Source organism: Stegodyphus dumicola, chromosome 5 (assembly GCF_044657685.1).
Source record: "Stegodyphus dumicola isolate Sdum_Otavi_A_Nest chromosome 5, ASM4465768v1".
In the NCBI taxonomy this organism is placed as follows: domain Eukaryota; kingdom Metazoa; phylum Arthropoda; class Arachnida; order Araneae; family Eresidae; genus Stegodyphus; species Stegodyphus dumicola.
Window position 1 is genome coordinate 48,072,162 of NC_140772.1, and position 19,576 is coordinate 48,091,737.

Sequence of the window (19,576 nt, forward strand, 5' to 3'; positions counted from 1 at the left end):
ATCATTTTTAAAGCAAAAAATGCACAATTTACCAACATATAAGAATTTAAAAAAAAAAAAAAAAGCTTAAGGAAACAAATATATTGAGTGGGTATATACATATATATATTGAATTATATGAGTGGCTATACATACACTCTTTTGCAAAAAAAAATTGAAGCACCAAGAAGGACTTTTGCGATGATTGTGACAAAATGTTGTATGCAAAAACATCTTGATAGAACATGCAAATGATCAAACTTTCAAGGCAAATGAACACTATTTGAGATCATAGCGCGCAATTCGCAAAATATAAAACCAGCAACAGAGGCGGAAAATTGCCAACTATTCAACGCACTACAATCATGTCTACACCTCCTGTGGTACCGTCCACCATCTCATGCCGCTTGTCTGAAGTGGGGTTATGCTCACAGAGGCCTTTAAGACATTTGCCTTTGATCCTACAACATGGGTGGAGTTGTATAGAATGGTGTCTCAGCCGATAATGATGGCTGCCATCAGAATGTTATCATATAGTGTTCAGCGATGAATCCCAAATCATTCTTGAAGCAGATGACCACAGTGGAAAGGACAGGGCCAGCGGTCCCAATAAGCCTTTGTTTTACAAAGGCATACAGCCATAATCCCTGGTGTTATGGTGTGGAGTGCTATTTCTTATGGCAGCAGGTCATCTTTAATCATCCTCCGTACATCTTTAACAGCTCAACGATATGTTGATACCATCTTGCAGTCGGTTGCATTACCCTTCACGGCACGTCATCGGCATTCGGGCATAACAAAATATCGCAGATCTGAATGCCTGACAGAATGTGTCGCAGGATAACATTAGGAACTTCTACCACTCCTTGCCTCGACAGATTCTAGCATGCATTGCCACCAGGGGTGGTTTGACCAACTACTAATTTAAACACTCAATGGGAAATTGTGAACTATGAGAACAGGTAATATGACCTTGATTTTTTAATCATTTTATTATCTGTGTATGAGCTATACACATATTCAATTTCATCAAAAACAACCACATAGTGCCTTTATAGTGCTTCGATTTTTTTTGCAAAAGAGTGTGTGTATATATATATTGAATTAATGAACTGGAATTCATTGAAATCGAAAGTTCCTTTAAAAATATTATTTTCGAGATTAAATTTCAGACTTCTGGATTACTTTATTTACAATTCTACTAAATTTATATAAGGAGATAATATAAACAATCTTACTTTAGTAAATATATATATATATATTGAATTAATTAATGGAAATTCATTGAAATTGAAAAAAAAATTTCCTAATACTTAATAGCTGCAAAGTAAGATAATAATAATTTATTTACTAAAGTAATATTATCTCCTAATATAGACAAAAGTCTTTAATCCGGACCTCAAAGCTACAAACTTTCTGCCCATGCGTAAACGCATGCACATAATACCTTTATGCATGTGCATATGTGTTTACGCATGCGCGTTTAATATATAATGGACAGTATAAGCTAAGCTAAAATTATCCAATTATCTATTTCAGTTAATGTTGCAGATTGCATTGTTCCTTAATCTTCTAATTGAACCCGGCTTATTATTTTTTGCAGACTGTTAGAGCAATTTTATAAAAAGTAAGCTTGAACTTTCGATTATGTCAAAAAGAATTTTCGATTCTGAACCTGCCAAAGGATCTACAAAGCAAAAGCATGTTTCGATGTCCATTAAACAAAAAGTGGAATTGCTGCAAAAAATGGATAAAAAGGCATGAAGAAAGTGACTGAGAGGTGATTTGTTTTTCTAACCATTCCGAAATCTGTTTATGAATTTCAGGGCAGATGCTTTTATTTTATTTGGCTTATAATTCCTTATTAAATGTAGTATTTCATCTCGATGTACTCTGCCTTTGATATGATTTAAATCAAATTCCTCGTCATTATAAATATCACAAATACACATAAAATAGTTTTCTGGTTGCAATTTTCTAATTTCGACTATGCATAATGTATGCTTTACACATGCGCGCGTTGAAAGAAATGTTTAATAAAGTAAACAAATAAATATTAAGCTTTATTTGTAAATTTTGATACCCTTTAGATCACAATTTCTCTTTATTTCATAAATTACGATTACATATTTTTAATTGTATAATTTCTGCATGCCATCTTACCAGATTTAAACTGATGATCTGTCTGTCATCCGGAAAAATCGATAATCCAGAATTGCCGAAGTCCCGACGAGTCCGGATTAAAGACTTTTGACTGTATAAAGTTAGTAAAATGCATTTTTATTTTTCATGCTTTAAATTCAAGTTGCTAAAATGTTATTTTTGGGATTCAATTTCGTACTTTGGGGTTACTTCATTCAGATACATTCTACCAACTTTATATTGGGAGATAATATAATCAATATTATTTTAGTACATATATATGTTTATATACTCTTGGTACAGCCAATTGCAACCAAAAAGGAAGGTGCACAATTCCTATATGCAGTCTTGTATACAAAATTTCAACATTTGGAGGCTACTCGTTTTGTAGTTATCCGAGATATATACAGATGTCACAAAAAAATCTCTTTTGAATCTATTTTAAATCCTTTTTGCAACCCATTTTGGGAAAATGAGTTCTTTATTCTGTCCTTATGTACAGATGTCATGCAGAAACATTGTTAAATTGCATTCGGTAGTGCTCAAACTGGATATTTTCGTTGAAATTTATACACAAAAGTTTTTGCAGTTACAATACTTTGTTTACTTTGTACAAGGAAGTAAAAAACAAAAACACAACCTGTGCTTAAAACATTTCTCTAACTCACATAATCATTGGTCCCAAGATATGCAGATAATCAGAAATCTACTGGATAATAAAATTTTAATTTCATAGACGCAAAATTTATTTCATAATTTTACATTTTCAAGTTAACTATGTTTCTAATTATACTTACCTGTATTAACATGCCAGTCAAGATCAGTTGCATAAAAACACACAAAATACTGAAAATCAACCAATACAGGTACTAGACTATTCAGCTGGTCAGCTAGCCAAAAGTCAGCAAAGCCAACATGGAAAAAAGGAGCTGCAATTATTCGACCCTAAAAGATAAAAATAGTGTTCAAAGAAGTTCTGAAAAAACATAATGTAAAAAATAATGCAAAGAATTGCAAATCTTTAAATAACAAAAAGTCTTGCTTTACATTGGCAATAACACTTCAGTATGGAGATATGCCATAACTGTACTAGAAAATTGAAATATTCTCTTAATGAAAATACAACTAACAAAAGAAAGGGAGTTCTTAATGCAATTTTTCATAGAAATTCAAGCTAGTGATTGCTAACATAAAACAATACCCTGAAATACATCTGCAATTAAAACCTAAAGACAACATGACAAATTTATTATTATTATTTAGCAGATATGTGAAAATGGCAGCTAACTTGGTTGTCTGACTATGCGGCATTATTGCTAAATGATGGTTTGTTACAGAATGAAAAAGTTCAAAACATAAGAAATTGCTTTCAGTAAGTAATTATACTAGTTACATATTTAAAAAATGCTTATAATTTTTAGAATGGTTCAAAAATAAGACATAATAACATTACACTAAGGATTAAAACTTATATTCATTTTAAAATTAGATAAAAGTTAAAACATTTTCCTATCATTTATAAATTACTGATAAACCTAAAATATTTTCATTGCAGACATATAAGTATATTAATTATTGAATTGCATAAATTGTAACAGTTTAAATCTTTTAAGTAATATTAAAATTGGTTATTACAAATTCAATCACTAGAAATTTAATTAAAAACATTGCTGACAATGGCGTTCTCCATATTTGACTTAAATTCAGATATTATAATTTGATAATCATCACACAATTCCTTTTATAAGTTACTATAAATAACAATAGTAAGAATTATGATGATTGTAAAATTTCAAATTTAAATCTTAGTAATGACATACACAATGTATTAATGGTGTAACATGTAACAATGTATTAATGGCATAGTAATGACACACACAATGTATTAATGGCATAACCACATTCGCCAATGTAAACATTTTATTTTGTACAATTTACAACATTCACTAATATGTAATGACAACACTTTGCATTTCACATTACATAAACAGGCATTATTAAACAAATGTTTAATAATGAAATGAAACTTTTACAAAAGCTAAATTAGACTTTTAATATAAGTATAAAAATCATATATAACTAATTTTATAAGTAATAAATAATGTATTAAAATATAAGTATAAAAATAATTACCAATTTCCTTAAAATTTCCTAAATGTTTAGAGAACTGGACAAACTGAAAGATTAAAGAATTGTACATAAACACGGAAAAAACTTTTCATACCAAAACTCTCAGTAACCAAAATCTTGCATGATGTCTCAAAGTTCTGGTTGGATTGAATAGGAATGCAAGAAGAATAGCAACTAACATTAAGGGATTAGCATATGCAGGAATTGATAATGCATCGCTAAAAAGGAACGCAAGAACACTTAATGCCCACATCACACTTGAAATGGCAGCAATCTATAAAAATATATACCAAAGTTAATATATTAAACGAATATACCTACACTTCAGTAAACTATTATCTTAGATAAAAAAATTAATTCAAAGAAACTGCAATTAGTATATTAAAACAACAGTCATGTACAATATAAAAATATTCTAACAATCTATATTTATAAACCAGAAATTATTTGGCAAAAATCAGAATATAAAAATAATTGAATACAATATACAGTTATTTCATAATGCAGAATTTACATGTTGTAGCCAATCCTTTAACATAAGCTGTTGGACTAACTGTGACAACAAGGCTGCCCTCTGGTGAGTAGCCAGAGAAGTACTTCAGTAAAAGCCAAGCGTCTAACTTGATAGGTTGTACCAGACTCTCTGCTCTGTAATTTTCTTAAAGTTAAATGTAATGTCCGTGTGTAACTTAAACCTGTTAATAAATACTTGTTACACTATACAGGACTCTTCTATGACCCTATCTAAAATGACCCTCACACAATGTTATAAAATATTTGAAGTATATTTAGAATACAACTGATTTTTGAATCTGAAGAGTCACTTACATAAGTTTAAAAATAAAATCACTTTTTAATGACATTTTCATAATGGAAGAAGGTATTGCCATTACAGAACCTTAGTAAGAAACCAATTTTTGTCGCAAAATTTGGTGAGAAGATGCCAAACTTGACAACCATTTGGTGACATTTTGCTCCAGTCCCTGTATAACTGTAATTGATCCTTAAATATATATGTAACTGAATCCGGCCCTTAAATGTAACTTTAAAAGTGCATGTTTTCCAGTCATTTCGAGAAATGGAGGTACTACTGGGGAAAACTATATAAGCTTGGAGACAGCATCAGTTCAGAGTTGATTCTGGAGTATTGAGAGATCTCTGTGCGATCTCTGCTCTTAACATGCATATTGCATTGCATTGTATTTGACATTCTCAGTAGTTATGGTGGTAACTACTGATTGTGCTCTGTTATACTGAAAATAGCTATCCGAGTACTTCTGTAGAAAGTTCCAGAACTGTAAAGTGTTCCTTCGGGAAAATGAATTTTATCAAGCTATCATCGGTTCTGTGTGCATTCAATCCACTATGAAACCATACACATGCATTTAGAAAATCTTAATTTTAAGAAATACTACAATACAATAGTGTTTATAAAAGCCTTAATGTCATTCTTTTACTGTAGGTAGATTTATAGTACCTTTTTAGAAAGTAATAATGCTGTATATATATAATAGTTTTGCAGATGAATTACGTTTATCATATTAGGTAGAACTAGAAAAGTTACTTGGAATTGAAATATTAAAAAATGATGATGGGATTTTTATACATAAAATATGTTTTATGTATAAAAATCCCATCATCATTTTCAGTAGTAGTAAAAGACTACTACTGAAGCTTAGTTTTAGAAAAAGAGTGAAATGAATGTGAGGTTATTTTTCTTATGAGGAATTGTGGAATAAAAAGAAAATCTTGCATTTCTTCAGAAACATGGCCTTTTATCTAATAGTTCAGAATGTAAAAATTCACATTCTATAAATAATTGAATGCTACTTCATAAATAATTTAATTTTATAAATCAAAACTTGTGCACCAATGCCAATTTTCTGCAATGTTACTTTTAAGTGAAAACAGATTGCTGAGGACATAGTTTTTTCAAGCAAAAACAGGACAGATAATCATAAAGTACAAAGATAGTTTATTAAATGAAATAGCATCAGTACTACAATTACTTGTCAGTATATAAAAATGAAAAATACAAATATCTCTAAATAAGCATTTTGATTTTTTCCATTATAATTTCGATCATAGTCCAAAAATTCAAAAGTATTTTCAATGTGTATTTTATTTTATAAAATGTCATCTAGTTAATATTTTGAAACCAAACATTTTTAAAAGAACTTTTAAATTGCAACTCTCTTTCAACATTTTGAATAAATTTTAAAATATTATTGCACATTATTTAAAAAAAAAATTATACTCTTCATAAAAAAACTTGGTTTTTATAGTCATCATTATTATACATACCTCCATTAAATGCTGCTCAGAGAGATGATTTCTTGGATCCAACTCAAATATTAACACATGATTAACACCAGATGTTCGCCAGCCATACACATTTATTCCAATAAGGAACAAAAACAGAATAATCAATAAGCTACCTCTATACAGACGCACAGCAATTCGCCAATTAACAGAAGCATCAGCAAACACAGCTACAATAAAAGAAAGACAATACTGAACATTAAGTAAAATATCTCAATATAATAAAACTAAATATCTAGATACATATTCTAAAATAAAAAGTCGCACATAAAAATTAGTACATACAATTTGAAAATAATTACTAATTATTTGTTACCAATCTAAATGCATAACTAAAGATGAGATAAAAAAAATATTTCCAGCTTCGCTGAGATTTGATTAACAATATATATGAATGTGATTAAACTGAAAGATATACATCAATTTCAGCATTTATGAAGAAATCAATACATAAGGAACAACTAGTTTCTTCTTCAAATTTATACCTAGATTACTAAATATAAGAAGATATCATGTTGCAACTATTAAATTTTATGAATTGCATTATTTAGATTACAGCAAAGAACTCAAAAGCTATCTGCCTAAGAGAAGGGATGCCTTTGTAGAGGTCTTCTGAAAAAAACTCACTCATATTCATGTTACACATGGAGAAAAACCAAGAAAATGCTCCTAGGCAGCCAGCCCCTTTGCCAAGATTTGAACCCAAGATAAACACTGGTCAGTGATTTTACTATGTGGACAATGGAAGGTCTTCAAATTTTAATATGATGCAGCACATTTAGTCATAATTAGTGGCAAGGCACTAAAAACCAGAAGTTCACATTTTAAAATTATATTTAGGACAATATAATTTATATGATTTGTCTACCAAAATTGTTGGAATTTGAAATACAATAAAAAGATCCATATGAGAATGTTTGCAACAAATGAAGAATTCTTATGTGCATGAATGCTAGAGTTTTGCAACTTCTACTAAAATAGTTAAGCTAACACATAAGCACCTTAATTTTGTATGTGTGTGAAGGTACTAGTCAGTTGTAATATCCTTGGCCGGAAATAGGAATTGGCACATTTTCATCATCATGAGAAATATACAATTATCTACACAAGCATACATGGTTAACATTTTATGCATACACAGTTAATGTTTCTTTGGTGGTAAAAATTCTATTTTTCATTGCCAAATATTTAACGTACTTAATTCCAATCTACCAGTGCTGGAAAAAGAGGCTAGCCTATATTTGATGGTGCCCCTGCCAAGTTGTTATTTCATTTATGAGAACCTGAGTAAAGTGTGCCCATTGGATTATTGCCACGTTGTTGTTTCATTTCTGGTAACCCAAGTAGTTGAATGTTATGAAAAACCTATTATGACATACGTGGTTGCGTGAATTTGAATGATGGGAAAAGATTTGTAAAGGCTTGTTTGTATGTTGGATGTTAGTTAGAAAGTTGCTTATTTTGTGGTTTACACCATAAAACAGCTGAATGTGGTAAGATTAATTTGAAATTTCTATAGGATTTGGAACGAAGGGGAAAAGCATTAATTGACTGGTGTGTAAATGAAGGTTTACTTAGTAGCAATTATAAGTGTCCTGTTTGTACAAAGGAAATGCATATGGTCGAACATAAAGATCGTTCAGATGGCTTTGAATGGGTTTGTCGCAAGAAAGGTTGAAATGGTCGCCATATAAAGTGTTCTATTAGAAAGGGAACATCATTTGAGGAAAGTTTTTGGATGCTGTTTAGGAATTTTGTGTTCCACAGACTGAAGACACAGAAATTTCTAAATAAGGTAGGTGGGTATTTCCTTTGTTTAGTGCTTTTTTATGTTATTTCATTGTTTAATTTAAAACGCAGTTTATTGAGATCATATATTTTTTGTGCGCAATGCCGAGTTTGTGCAATTCTGGGATTTTTTTTAAGTGAAAATAGGTCGATGTGTACGTGGATACAGAGTTTGTGCATTTCACAGAAATTTCTGAATAAGGTAGGTGGCTATTTCCTTTGTATAGTGTGTAGTGCTTTTTTATGTTATTTCATTGTTTGGTTTAAAATGCAGTTTATTGAGATTATATATTTTTTGTGCGCAATGCCGAGTTTGTGCAGTTCTAGGATGTTTTATTAAGTAAAAATAGGTCGATGTGTTTTTCTCACTAGCAAAAATTGTTTTACGGGCAGAACGCCCATGTAATTCATTTTCTCTGAGAACTCGTCGAACAGTTTCAGGTGAAATTGAAGTAGAAAACTTTGCATTAAATTCTGCAAAAACTTTTATAGCACTCAAACGTGGGTTTTTCATAAATTTTCTAATAATAAATCTCTCATCACGTTTAGTTAGCTTTCTTGTTCAACCTTTTCTTACCTTGTTTTCAATAAAATTTTCTTCTTTAAAGCATTTAAAGCATTTTATCATATACTGCACTGTAGAATGGGATAAATTAACTAATTTAGTGATATTTTGAATTGATTTACCACTACTATGGTAAAAAATTATCAATTTTCGAATGCTGTTTGTAATTTTTTTACTACTGCGACCCATTTTTCAATAATAGAATATTATGAAGTATACAATAAAAAATTAAAGCAAATGATTTTTTAAAATGCCACCACAATGCAAAAATTAAAAAAAGTGACAAACGATAATTCTAACTTTGATTTTATCCAAAAACATTTCAGTGTATGAAGACTTTGAGATAAAATGTTTGTCATTTTTTTATTATTAATTTCTTAAAAATAAAAATAAAGTTTCACTATATTTTTAAAATATTTCATGTAATTTTGTTACAAATAGATTATAGACCTTATTATTAAAATCTCATTCAGAAAGTTTACTTTTAATTAATGGATACAGCCCTATTTCAATGAAGATCATAAGTGTACGAACACTTTTGGAACCACGGTATATATGTAAGATAAACTGTATATACCACATAAATTTTTTGATTGCAGTACGCCTTAAACTGAGTAAATAATGTTAAAAAATCTAGATGACTTCCTGTACAGCATTCAGTAAATTTTAATTACTGGTATACTATAAAAACATCCTCCATAAATTGCACATACTATATCCAACATCAATTCTTTCACGCATATATGATTATTGATGAATTCAGTTTATTTTAATAGCTCTTATGCTTAAAATAGTTATTTTCTTTACATGTGATATGACAATTTGGGAAGGGGGTACACAGGCTATATAATTCTTAAATTTTAAGCCATAAAACACTTGTACTTGGATTATTGTTTAAATAGAAGAGAAACACAGAAATGTAAAACTTAAACAAAAAAGCAACATTAATTTTGCAGAGATTTTGAATAAAATTCTATTGATTCTGATAGCTATCTTCTTCAGGAGTAAAACCATTTTTTGTAAAGACAGTAGGAGTGACAATTATTTTATATGAAAGGCAATAGGCAGAGCAAAGTAAAAATTAGCATAGTGCCATCTATCAAGCAAAATAGTAATGAAACATGAAAGATAAAAATATCAGTATTTTAAATGTGTTAGGAACAACTGGATTGGAATTAATGTCATTAATGGATTGTATTCCAATCCAGTTTTTTCTGATGCTTCAAAATAATTTTCCTTAGTTAATGACATCAATTCCATTAGCTGTCATAAAATCATTCACAGACTGGAACTAATACCATTCCAGTTCTTCCAAGCACTTTCAGAATTTCAATTTTTTTTTTTTTTTTTTTTTTTTTTTTTTTTTTTTTTTAAGTTTCATTATTACTTTCTTCAACTTTGATCTATGTTCATTTTAGCTCTGCTCCACCTATTGCTTTTGATATAAAATAGTTGCTGCTCCTCTGATCTTAATGCAGAATATGTTTTTACACCTGAAGAAGGATTGTGCCTGATTGGCCTTGAACCTTGAATGAGAATTTTATTCAAAACTTTCACCCAACTAAAGTTATTTTGCCTAATTTTTAATTTTGTTACTGTTACTAATTTTATATATAAGATGCTGCAGTGAAACACTTGACCACATCAAGCAGGATTACTGCTAGTGATTACCACTGAAAAATATACACTATTATCATTTTACAAAATGCAAGAGATAATTTAAAACACCATAAAGAAGAATGTTATATTTTAAGTTCCAATTAAATTTATAATATGCTAAATTAATGGTATCTGTATGAGTAAAAGCAGTAATTCTGAAATCATCATGAATATTATGTTCCCTATTTCCATAAAGTAATTCTTCAATTTTAACTGCACTTTGATTCACAGAATAAAAGTTTTGACATTTTATGCATGAATAGAATATTAACAAACCTGATATTATAACTGCACATACAAGGACGACAAAGGCACCGGAAAAAAGTCCAACTTTAAAAGTCACCCAGGGAGATTGCTAGAGATAGTTTAAAATATATATAACCAAATTTAATACAAATGAAATTAATTTTAATATAAATTAGCAATAAAAATAAATATGAATTTAAAAAATAATACTGATCATATACATATAAGTACATTACCAAAATATGATACAAGAGTACTCAAATACGAATTCAAAAATTAACAGAGGAAATATTTTTGTACTATCAATTACAGAATACAATGTTAATAATTTTACCTGATCATTTAAAGGTGGAACCCTCAGTCTTTTCATTGCTTTTTGACGATCTCCACTTTCTAAATGCCTTGTGACAATATTCTAAAAGAACATTTCAAAAAAAAAAAAAAAAAAAAAAAAAAAAAAAAAAAAAATTTAAAATACATATTGTGAAAATAAACCTATTAAAAAATTAAAATCTATTTAGCAAAACATATACAGGACTTACTTCTGTGTCATGGATTAATTTGTCAATATCTTTATTGACATAGAAAGGAGCTACTTCAACCCACTGCTGACGCCATTTAGCACCAGCATCAGTTCCTAATAACTTAAATGACAATACCACTGTTTCAGAAATAATATATAAAACTCAAAATATCAGTTTCTACAAATAACTACATGAACTTTAAAAAATATTTTATATTTAGGGCTAATAATAATAGTATATATTTAAATTTTATCATAAAATCTCAGTCAGTATCCTTTCACCAAATTTATGTATGATCTTTCCCAATGCAGCAGGGGTTCGAAGGAATGTGAGGTAGCCTTCTTGGGGTTGCGAGAAAATATTTTTTCTAAAATAAATTAAATAGTTTACACAAATGACACTGATGTGCTGCTAAATATATTTCATGTGCATGCACTGATAACGGATTTTCTGCACATATTGTTAACATCAGTGTGTGATGTGCATATGAAGTATGCAAAGAAATTATGAATCATTTGGAAATAGTCTTAAAAACTCATTTGATGAGTATTTAAAGAAGAACTGAAAACTTTAGAAACATGGATTATAAACCCACACTCTTTTGATTTGGATATGTTGAATGTTGAAGACTTGATAGAAAATTTTTTAGAACACCAAGGAAATCATGTTCTTGAAATACAGTTTGAAAGCAATACTTTGGACCAATATTGGTATTTGGTAATGTTCCCAAAATGTAGTGAAAACGCATTAATTGTGCTTATCCCATTCACAACGACATCATTTTAAAGTCTATATTTAGTGTCCTTTTTTAAATCAAAACAAAATTCAGGAATCATTTCTTATTTCCATGTTTCATTTTTATTTATTATTAAAATCTGATCGTAGAACTTTTTTTAAGAAACTGTTTTAGAGGGTGCAAGAATATATTCAAATCTTTTTAGGGGTGTGAAAATCAAAAAGGTTGGGAACCAAAGCATTATAGAACATAAATCAAGCAATTTTCTTAAGAAAGATATATGCACCACCTTGGCAGTTCCAGCAAAAAAACATATTTTCATCATTAGCTCACTTTGACTACAGTAATGTAAGACATACACGTTAATTATTTACTTAATAACCTGCTTCTGCCCTTGAAAGCTCAAATGTACATCCCCCTGTTACTGTTGCTCTCTTGGCACCAACTGGGTTGTGCAGCTAGATCGACGACTCTGCTGTCACATGTTGAGGAAACATTATTTTTCCTTAGAAATTTATCCTTGTAGGTAGGAAAATAAATTTTCTTTGGCAGTTCAAAATTTGTATACATTTTTCTGACACACCCTCTGCCCCTTACCCGCAAAAGGAAATTTTCCTACTTTTTATATGCATCTCATTAATGTTTAATTTCAAACACAGAATTTTTACCTTGAGCTTGCTTTCATATAATTCACGAATTAAACCCTCAAATTTACTTATTTATTTGGATGAATATGCAATGAAACTTTTTCAGTATTTTCAAAAAACACGAGTTGTATGCTTAATTATGCTTAATTTGATATGCAGATAGTGATTGACATAGATTATACACAATACATAATGCAAATTGTTAAACATAATAGTACATTTGCAGCAATACAGTATTCACAATAAATGTTCAAAAAAGGGAACGCTAACAGTAATAGGAACTACAGCCGTGATTGGCTGGCGATGCAGCAGTAGAAGGCGGCAGTGAGCCAGACAAAACACGATCCGTTGCATCAGAGGATCATTCGCAATTCTGAGGTTGAGCGTTACACACAGGGAAAAAGATGACATGCATCTCATGCATGGTGCTGCTAATGGAAATGGCAGAGCAGCGCTACGGTTGTACCAGGAACGGTTTCCCGACAGGCGTATGCTGAAGCATACAATGTTCGAGAGGTTGCATCAGTCTGTGTGAAAACGGGTCATTTGAAGCCACCTCTGACACTAGGAGTGGAATAAGTGCACAACAACCTCGCATTGAAGAATCCATCTTGAACATTGTGCATGAATCACCTCAGACAAGTACAAGAGCTATTGCACATCGTCTGCAGCTGAGTCGTATACCGTTTGGAGAGTATTGCATGAAAATGGTTCACACCCATACCATTTGCAGAGAGTCCAAGCCTTGCAAGAGACAGATTACCCTCTTCAAGTTCATTTCTGTCATTGGTTCTTGCAGTAGTGTGCGGCACAGGCGGATTTCCCGTCGGATATGCTATTCATGGACAAGGCAACTTTCTCACAGGACGGCATCTTCAATAGCCACAACATGTACGTGTGGACAACTCATAATCCACATGGCACATGTCCACATGCATTCCAAACCGGATTCTCTGCGAATATGTGGGTGGGTATTGTTAACGACTATCTTATAGGCTCATACCTCTTACCGGCACGTACAAATGGCTTATGTTATTATGTTTTTCTGCAAGAGGTGCTACCGAAATTGCTGCATGATGTTCTGGCTGTCGTTCGTGATCGTATGTGGTTCCAGCATGATGGTGCACCAGCCCATAACCCCGTGCGGGTCCGCAATTACTTAGATGGGACATTTCCAGGCCAATGGATTGCCCCCGTTCGCCAGATTTATCAAGCTTGGATTTTTTTTAATGGGGCCATCTGAAGAGCATCATTTACGAGACTCCCGGGAGGACCTCGTTGCACGACTATCCATTGCAGCTGCAAGTTTGCGCGAAATGCCTGCCGTTTTTCAAAATGTTTGTCAATCTCATCTGTGACGTTACCAAGCATGTATTACTGCTGGTGGTCGCAATTTTGAACATTTATTGTGAATACTGTATTGCTACAAAGAAGCACTATGTGCTGATTTTGTACATAAACACATTTTCCTCTCTTTTTTTGTGTTCCTGCCTTAACCCGTCACTTTAGACCCTACATTCCTATAAAAAAAAAAATGCATGTTTTATTATGCTCCACCACCCCTTCAAGTTTATCCCATGATCTATGAAACACCCTGTATATATATATATATACACTGGTGTGCAAAAATTAAGGATGAGACGGTTCTTTTTTTTTTTTTCAATATAACTTTGTACAAAAGCTTTCCAAATCAACACATTTAATACCGTAAGATCCCCAATACGTAAGGACATGAGTAATGTAAGCAACACTTACTAGAAGAGAAATCAGAGGGATAAAAAGAAGTTTTATTGAAAAAGTAGCATGGAGCGCAATGCGACTGAAGGCCAAAACATCCCTGTGATGGGTGTCCAGCAAGAAATATCCGGTCTTTAATAGGGGATATGATCTCCCCTGACTGCTAGGCAGGTTTCACAGCATCTGCCCATGCTGAGAATGAGGGTGTCAATGAGTTGTTGAGGCATTGCTGCCCATTCGTCTTGCAGCGCCAATTGAAGCTCCGGAATCGTTACTGGTGGTAAGGTACGAGCTGCCAAGCATCTGCCTAGAAAATCCCATACATGCTCGATGGGATTGAGATCCGGAGATCATGCTGGCCAATCCACACGTTCAATATCCTCACTCTCTAAGAGCTGTTCGGCAGCTACTGTGCGATGACATGGTGCATTGTCGTCCATGAAAAGGAACTGCGGACCCACAGTGCCTCTAAAAAGACGCACATATGGAAGAAGAATCTCGTTACAATAACAGATCCCATTGACTGAAACTGCGTCGAAGATGTGAAGGTCTGTACAAATACCAAGCATGATGCCTCCCCAAACAAGAACACCACCACCTCCATACCTGTCCCTTTCAATGATGTTCGAGGGATGATTGCGGCTTCCCCGCTCTCTCCAGATGAGTACGCGATGAGAATCGCTACTCAGACTGAATCTGCTCTCATCTGTAAAGAGTACTCATCCCCATTCATTGTCTCTCTAATTCCGAAGTTCCCGGCACCACAGAGAAAGCCTTCTCCGATGGGCAGGCGTTAGAGGTACACACCGCACAGGGCGTCATGCAAACAGACCACCACCGTTCAGTCTTCTGGCCACGGTAAAACGCGATATCGGTCGTCCAGTCGCCTGTGTCGTGTGTCTAGCAATTTCTCCCGCTGTCTGCCACCTGTTTCTTCTCGCCTGTAAGGCAATATACCAGTCATCTGCGGGTGTGGTTCCTCATGGACGACCACTACTAAACCCCCAGATAGCTGTTCCTGCAGTTTGAAATTGTCTCCAAAGTCGTGAAATGATGCTGTGAGCAATTCCGAACTCTGCAACCACACTTGTCACACTGCGGCCTTCCTCCAACTTCCCAATGATTCAACCTCGGGTAAAAGCATCCAGATATCGTCTAACAGATTGATTATTCGCCATTTCTCGCTGAGGCAGCAACTCAGTGTGGTTTTAACTGCTATACGGCATGCAATCTCTTTGCCAGAAATACTGATCTTACATGGACAACACGCTTTATACTACTCAGACACTCCCCCACTACGTGTACCTGCATATCTGCGCATGTGCTACCATACATCACCTTACTTAATCTCCTGATTGATCTTTCTGTCCGCTCTGCCTCTTCGTTCAGCTGATATGCTAATTTTTCGACTTTGTCCTTAATTTTTGCACACCAGTATATATATACATATTGTATTATGCTAAAATGTCGCAAACTCATTGGCAACTTTATACGGCATTCATTAAAATGTTACTGACTTTGAAGATAAGAATTTATTTGGTTACCTTCATGTCTATTTCAATTATATATCCAATGCAGCCTAGTATTCATTGCATTAGCCACACATTCATTTAAAAAAACACTTATCTTTTTTGGAAAATGTTTCTTTTTGGGGGACGCTTTATTTTCCCCATGTATATGACAAACTATTTTTGCTAAAAAAAACACACAGAATTGCACAAACATGTCACTGTGATCAACTTCAGCATCGCATACTGGCCATAATCGCAATTGCCCCAAAACAATCGAAACCTTAATGTACACTCCAACGAATACAAAAGAGGGCAAATTTTACAGTTCAATTATAACCGCTATAAATATACCGCTTTTGGGCTTCAGCTTTGAAGGATTTATTACCTAAGAAATCTAATGGTTGTAAGATTCTTGTCAAACCACCAGGAATTATTGTTATGATAAGAAAAAAAAAAAAAAAAAAAGAGTACTCAATGAAAAAAGAAATACCACTCAGAAAAATGATGCCTAAATTCCAAAAGTGTGAATCCACATATACTCAAACACATGTGTGCTATGTGCATACTTCGGTTGGCATATACCGTAATTTCCAGAAGAAAGGCCACATCAGCGTAAACGCTGCATTCGAGAAAAATGGCAGGAAATAAATTAAAATTACACAGAAGCGCCACAATAGATTAAATTGCGCGTGACATCGTCGTGGGCCGTATAGATGCAAAATCTCAACCTATGTCCTGATGTATGACATATCAGTTAAGAAAAATGCTTGAAATGAAACCATAACTCAAAAATAAATTAAAGGTAAGAAATATTGAAAATATATTTACGTTCACGAATATACTTATATTTATCCACTAAAGAAGTCCATATTTGTAATACTCAGACTATATTATAAAAAATATTGCAATAACGAAATATTAAATTTGGATGACAAAAGGAAATTTTAAATTTTACTTACAAAAGGAATTACAGCAAACTACACATCATATGAAGCCATCAAAATCTGATTCTTCACTATCTGAATTAAAAAGATTTAGTAAATCCTGATCTATGTTCAAGTCTTCCAGATCGTCACATTTCATCCTTTTGGTTTACAGTCTCTTTATCTAAGGATATAATTTCAGCTTCTTTGAACCCTGCTATTATTGACGATGTTTTTACCAATTTCCATGCACTTCCTACCCACTCTGCAACTTCTTCATAAGATGCTCGACGCATTTTATCACTTTTGGTATACGTATGCAATCCTTCACTCATCCAACACCCCTACCGCTTTTGGGCTTCAGCTTTGAAGGATTTATTACCTAAGAAATCTAATGGTTGTAAGATTCTTGTCAAACCACCAGGAATTATTGCTACGGTCGTAGACAATTTCTGATATCTGGTTTTCACTGACTCAAGTAAATGAGCACGCATCGAATCCATTGTCAATAACCCTTTTGGTTGGAAAAAAGATCCCTTACGACACTGCCAAACATTTTTGTAGCCACTCATGCATGATTGTTTCGCACATCCAGCTGTTCTCGTTTGCACAAATAATTATGTCATTAGGAAATCTTCCTTCGGAATAGTTTTTCATTTAAAAATTAAAAATGATCATCAGCTTTAGCTTGTCACCGTTTGCGGCACAAGCTAACACACATGTAAATGATCACACATCATGCCCCGTAGTAAGCACAGATACAGTTTTTGCACCAGTTTCATCAACAGTTCTGTTTGCAGGAGAGTTGAAAGCTAACGACGTTTCATCCATATTTATTATCTGTGACCGAAGAAGTTTTTTTTATGTCAATAATATCTGTCACATATTTTTAAAAAGATGCCTTTTTATCCTGCCAGTCCATTGGTAATTGCTGCCCGACTGTTGTTCTAGTACGCCCAGAAATATTTTTTCTTTTCGTAAATCTGCTACACCAGAAAAGCCCTCCTTTGAAATCATTTATGTTCATTTGTTTTGCTATAAATTTTGTTTCTAAGCGAATTTTTACAGTCAAAATTGCCATTCCCTTTCCTCGTTGCTCCTTTATCCAGTTTGCAAGGTCGTCCTCTAGATTCGGCCACCTTACACTACCACTTCTTTTGGCTCGTTTCTGTTGTGGCATATTTTAAGTTCTTTTTCAGTTCTACAACATCGAATACAACGTTGAACTCATCCGCTTCAAACTCTCAAGCTTCTGCTCTATTTCCAGTTTATTCAGCAAGTGAAATTACATTAAGCTTAAAATCAGCATTATAGCTTCTGTGCCGTTTAGGTGCCATTTTCAAAAGTTTTCCGCTCCCTTCTTACTTAAAAACTATCCAACATATACATGTACCCACACTGATGGGATCTGTATCTGGCAGAATGCCAAGAAAAATTGATTCATGCTGAAGAGGAAACACGTCAGAGTTCATTATTGCGAGGCAGGTGGAGTCGTGTCCGCCTTTCATAAAAAGTTGCAGAAAAGGCAGGGGTGGGGAGAGGATGGGTCATGGAAGATTCATCGAATGGCAGAGAAGAGAGACTATTCAAAATGATGAGCATGCTGATTTGAAAGGGGGGAAAATGTTATTGTTCTGAGATTCCATTTAGGGTAAATAAGGCATGCAGATCCGTTCAACGGAAAGAATGTAAACAAAATAACGTTCGCAAAAAGCAACTGAGTGGTCTTTTGTGTTGGAACAACTGAGTGGTCTACGTATAACGACAAGGTCATCCAAACTATGTATAATGACAAAGTTATTAAAACTATGTACAATAACCATCATAGGAAATATTTTATTTTTAGTGCACCTAAACGCCGCATGGGTAGAAACGCCGCACCTGCTGAAAATTTAAGTTTTAAACATGTAAAAGCCGTGGCGTTTCTGCCGGAAATTACGATAAATAGTTTTTTGGCGACATCACAGACAGTCATAAAAATATTTTTGATGACATGGTGAACACCTCATCAATAAATTTTAGCAGCTTTTTCAGGGGCTGTGGATAATCAGAAAATATACAAAAATTAGCCTTTAACCTCATTTTGCAGACACAAATTGAAGTAAAAATGCAACAAATGTAGCAAAACAAAGATAATTTATTCAATAAATCAACACACAGAAAAATATTTCATAACACTAAATGGAAGATAACTTCTAAAACTGTCTGAGCAATTGATAACAAATGCAGTATTTTCAAGAAATATATCAACTTCAAAACTAGCCCATTTTAAAAGTTTTAATGTACCAATAAAAATTCAGAAATATTCTTATTTCCCCCAATTTTTTTATTCTTTAACTCAACCTCCTTCTTTATTATCACTCAAAACTGCAACATAGTATTTGTAGTAAAATTTAATTTTGCTATATTCATATCTAAAACTGTATCAAAAATTGTATTTTGTTGGATTCATATCTGGAAAAAAAAATCCTTGAATGTGTTTACTCGGGTACATGGAAATAATTTAGTTTGGTGTACCTGAGTTAACTTGAGTGCATTAAGAGGTTAAAGATAAAAATAATATTTTTGGAATCAGTCTAAAATATTAAAACCTCTAAAACAATGATGCAACATTTATACAACCACTGCTGGCAAAATGACAGAAAAAATAAAAGTAACCATTACATT

At 32.8% G+C, this 19,576-nt stretch overlaps 1 protein-coding gene across 1 annotated transcript in view; it reads right to left on the bottom strand.

Annotated features, from left to right (window-relative positions):
- The window catches only part of LOC118193890 (solute carrier family 53 member 1-like), a 55,331-nt gene that overhangs the window by 23,777 nt on the left and 11,978 nt on the right, over nucleotides 1–19,576 (bottom strand). Inside the window, exons 6-11 of the mRNA XM_035365055.2 lie at nucleotides 11,374–11,475; nucleotides 11,166–11,246; nucleotides 10,862–10,940; nucleotides 6,556–6,743; nucleotides 4,346–4,525; nucleotides 2,919–3,066 (exon numbers count right to left, since the gene is read on the bottom strand). Coding sequence (XP_035220946.2) covers nucleotides 2,919–3,066; nucleotides 4,346–4,525; nucleotides 6,556–6,743; nucleotides 10,862–10,940; nucleotides 11,166–11,246; nucleotides 11,374–11,475 — 778 coding nt within the window. The remainder of the gene's footprint in view (nucleotides 1–2,918; nucleotides 3,067–4,345; nucleotides 4,526–6,555; nucleotides 6,744–10,861; nucleotides 10,941–11,165; nucleotides 11,247–11,373; nucleotides 11,476–19,576) is intronic.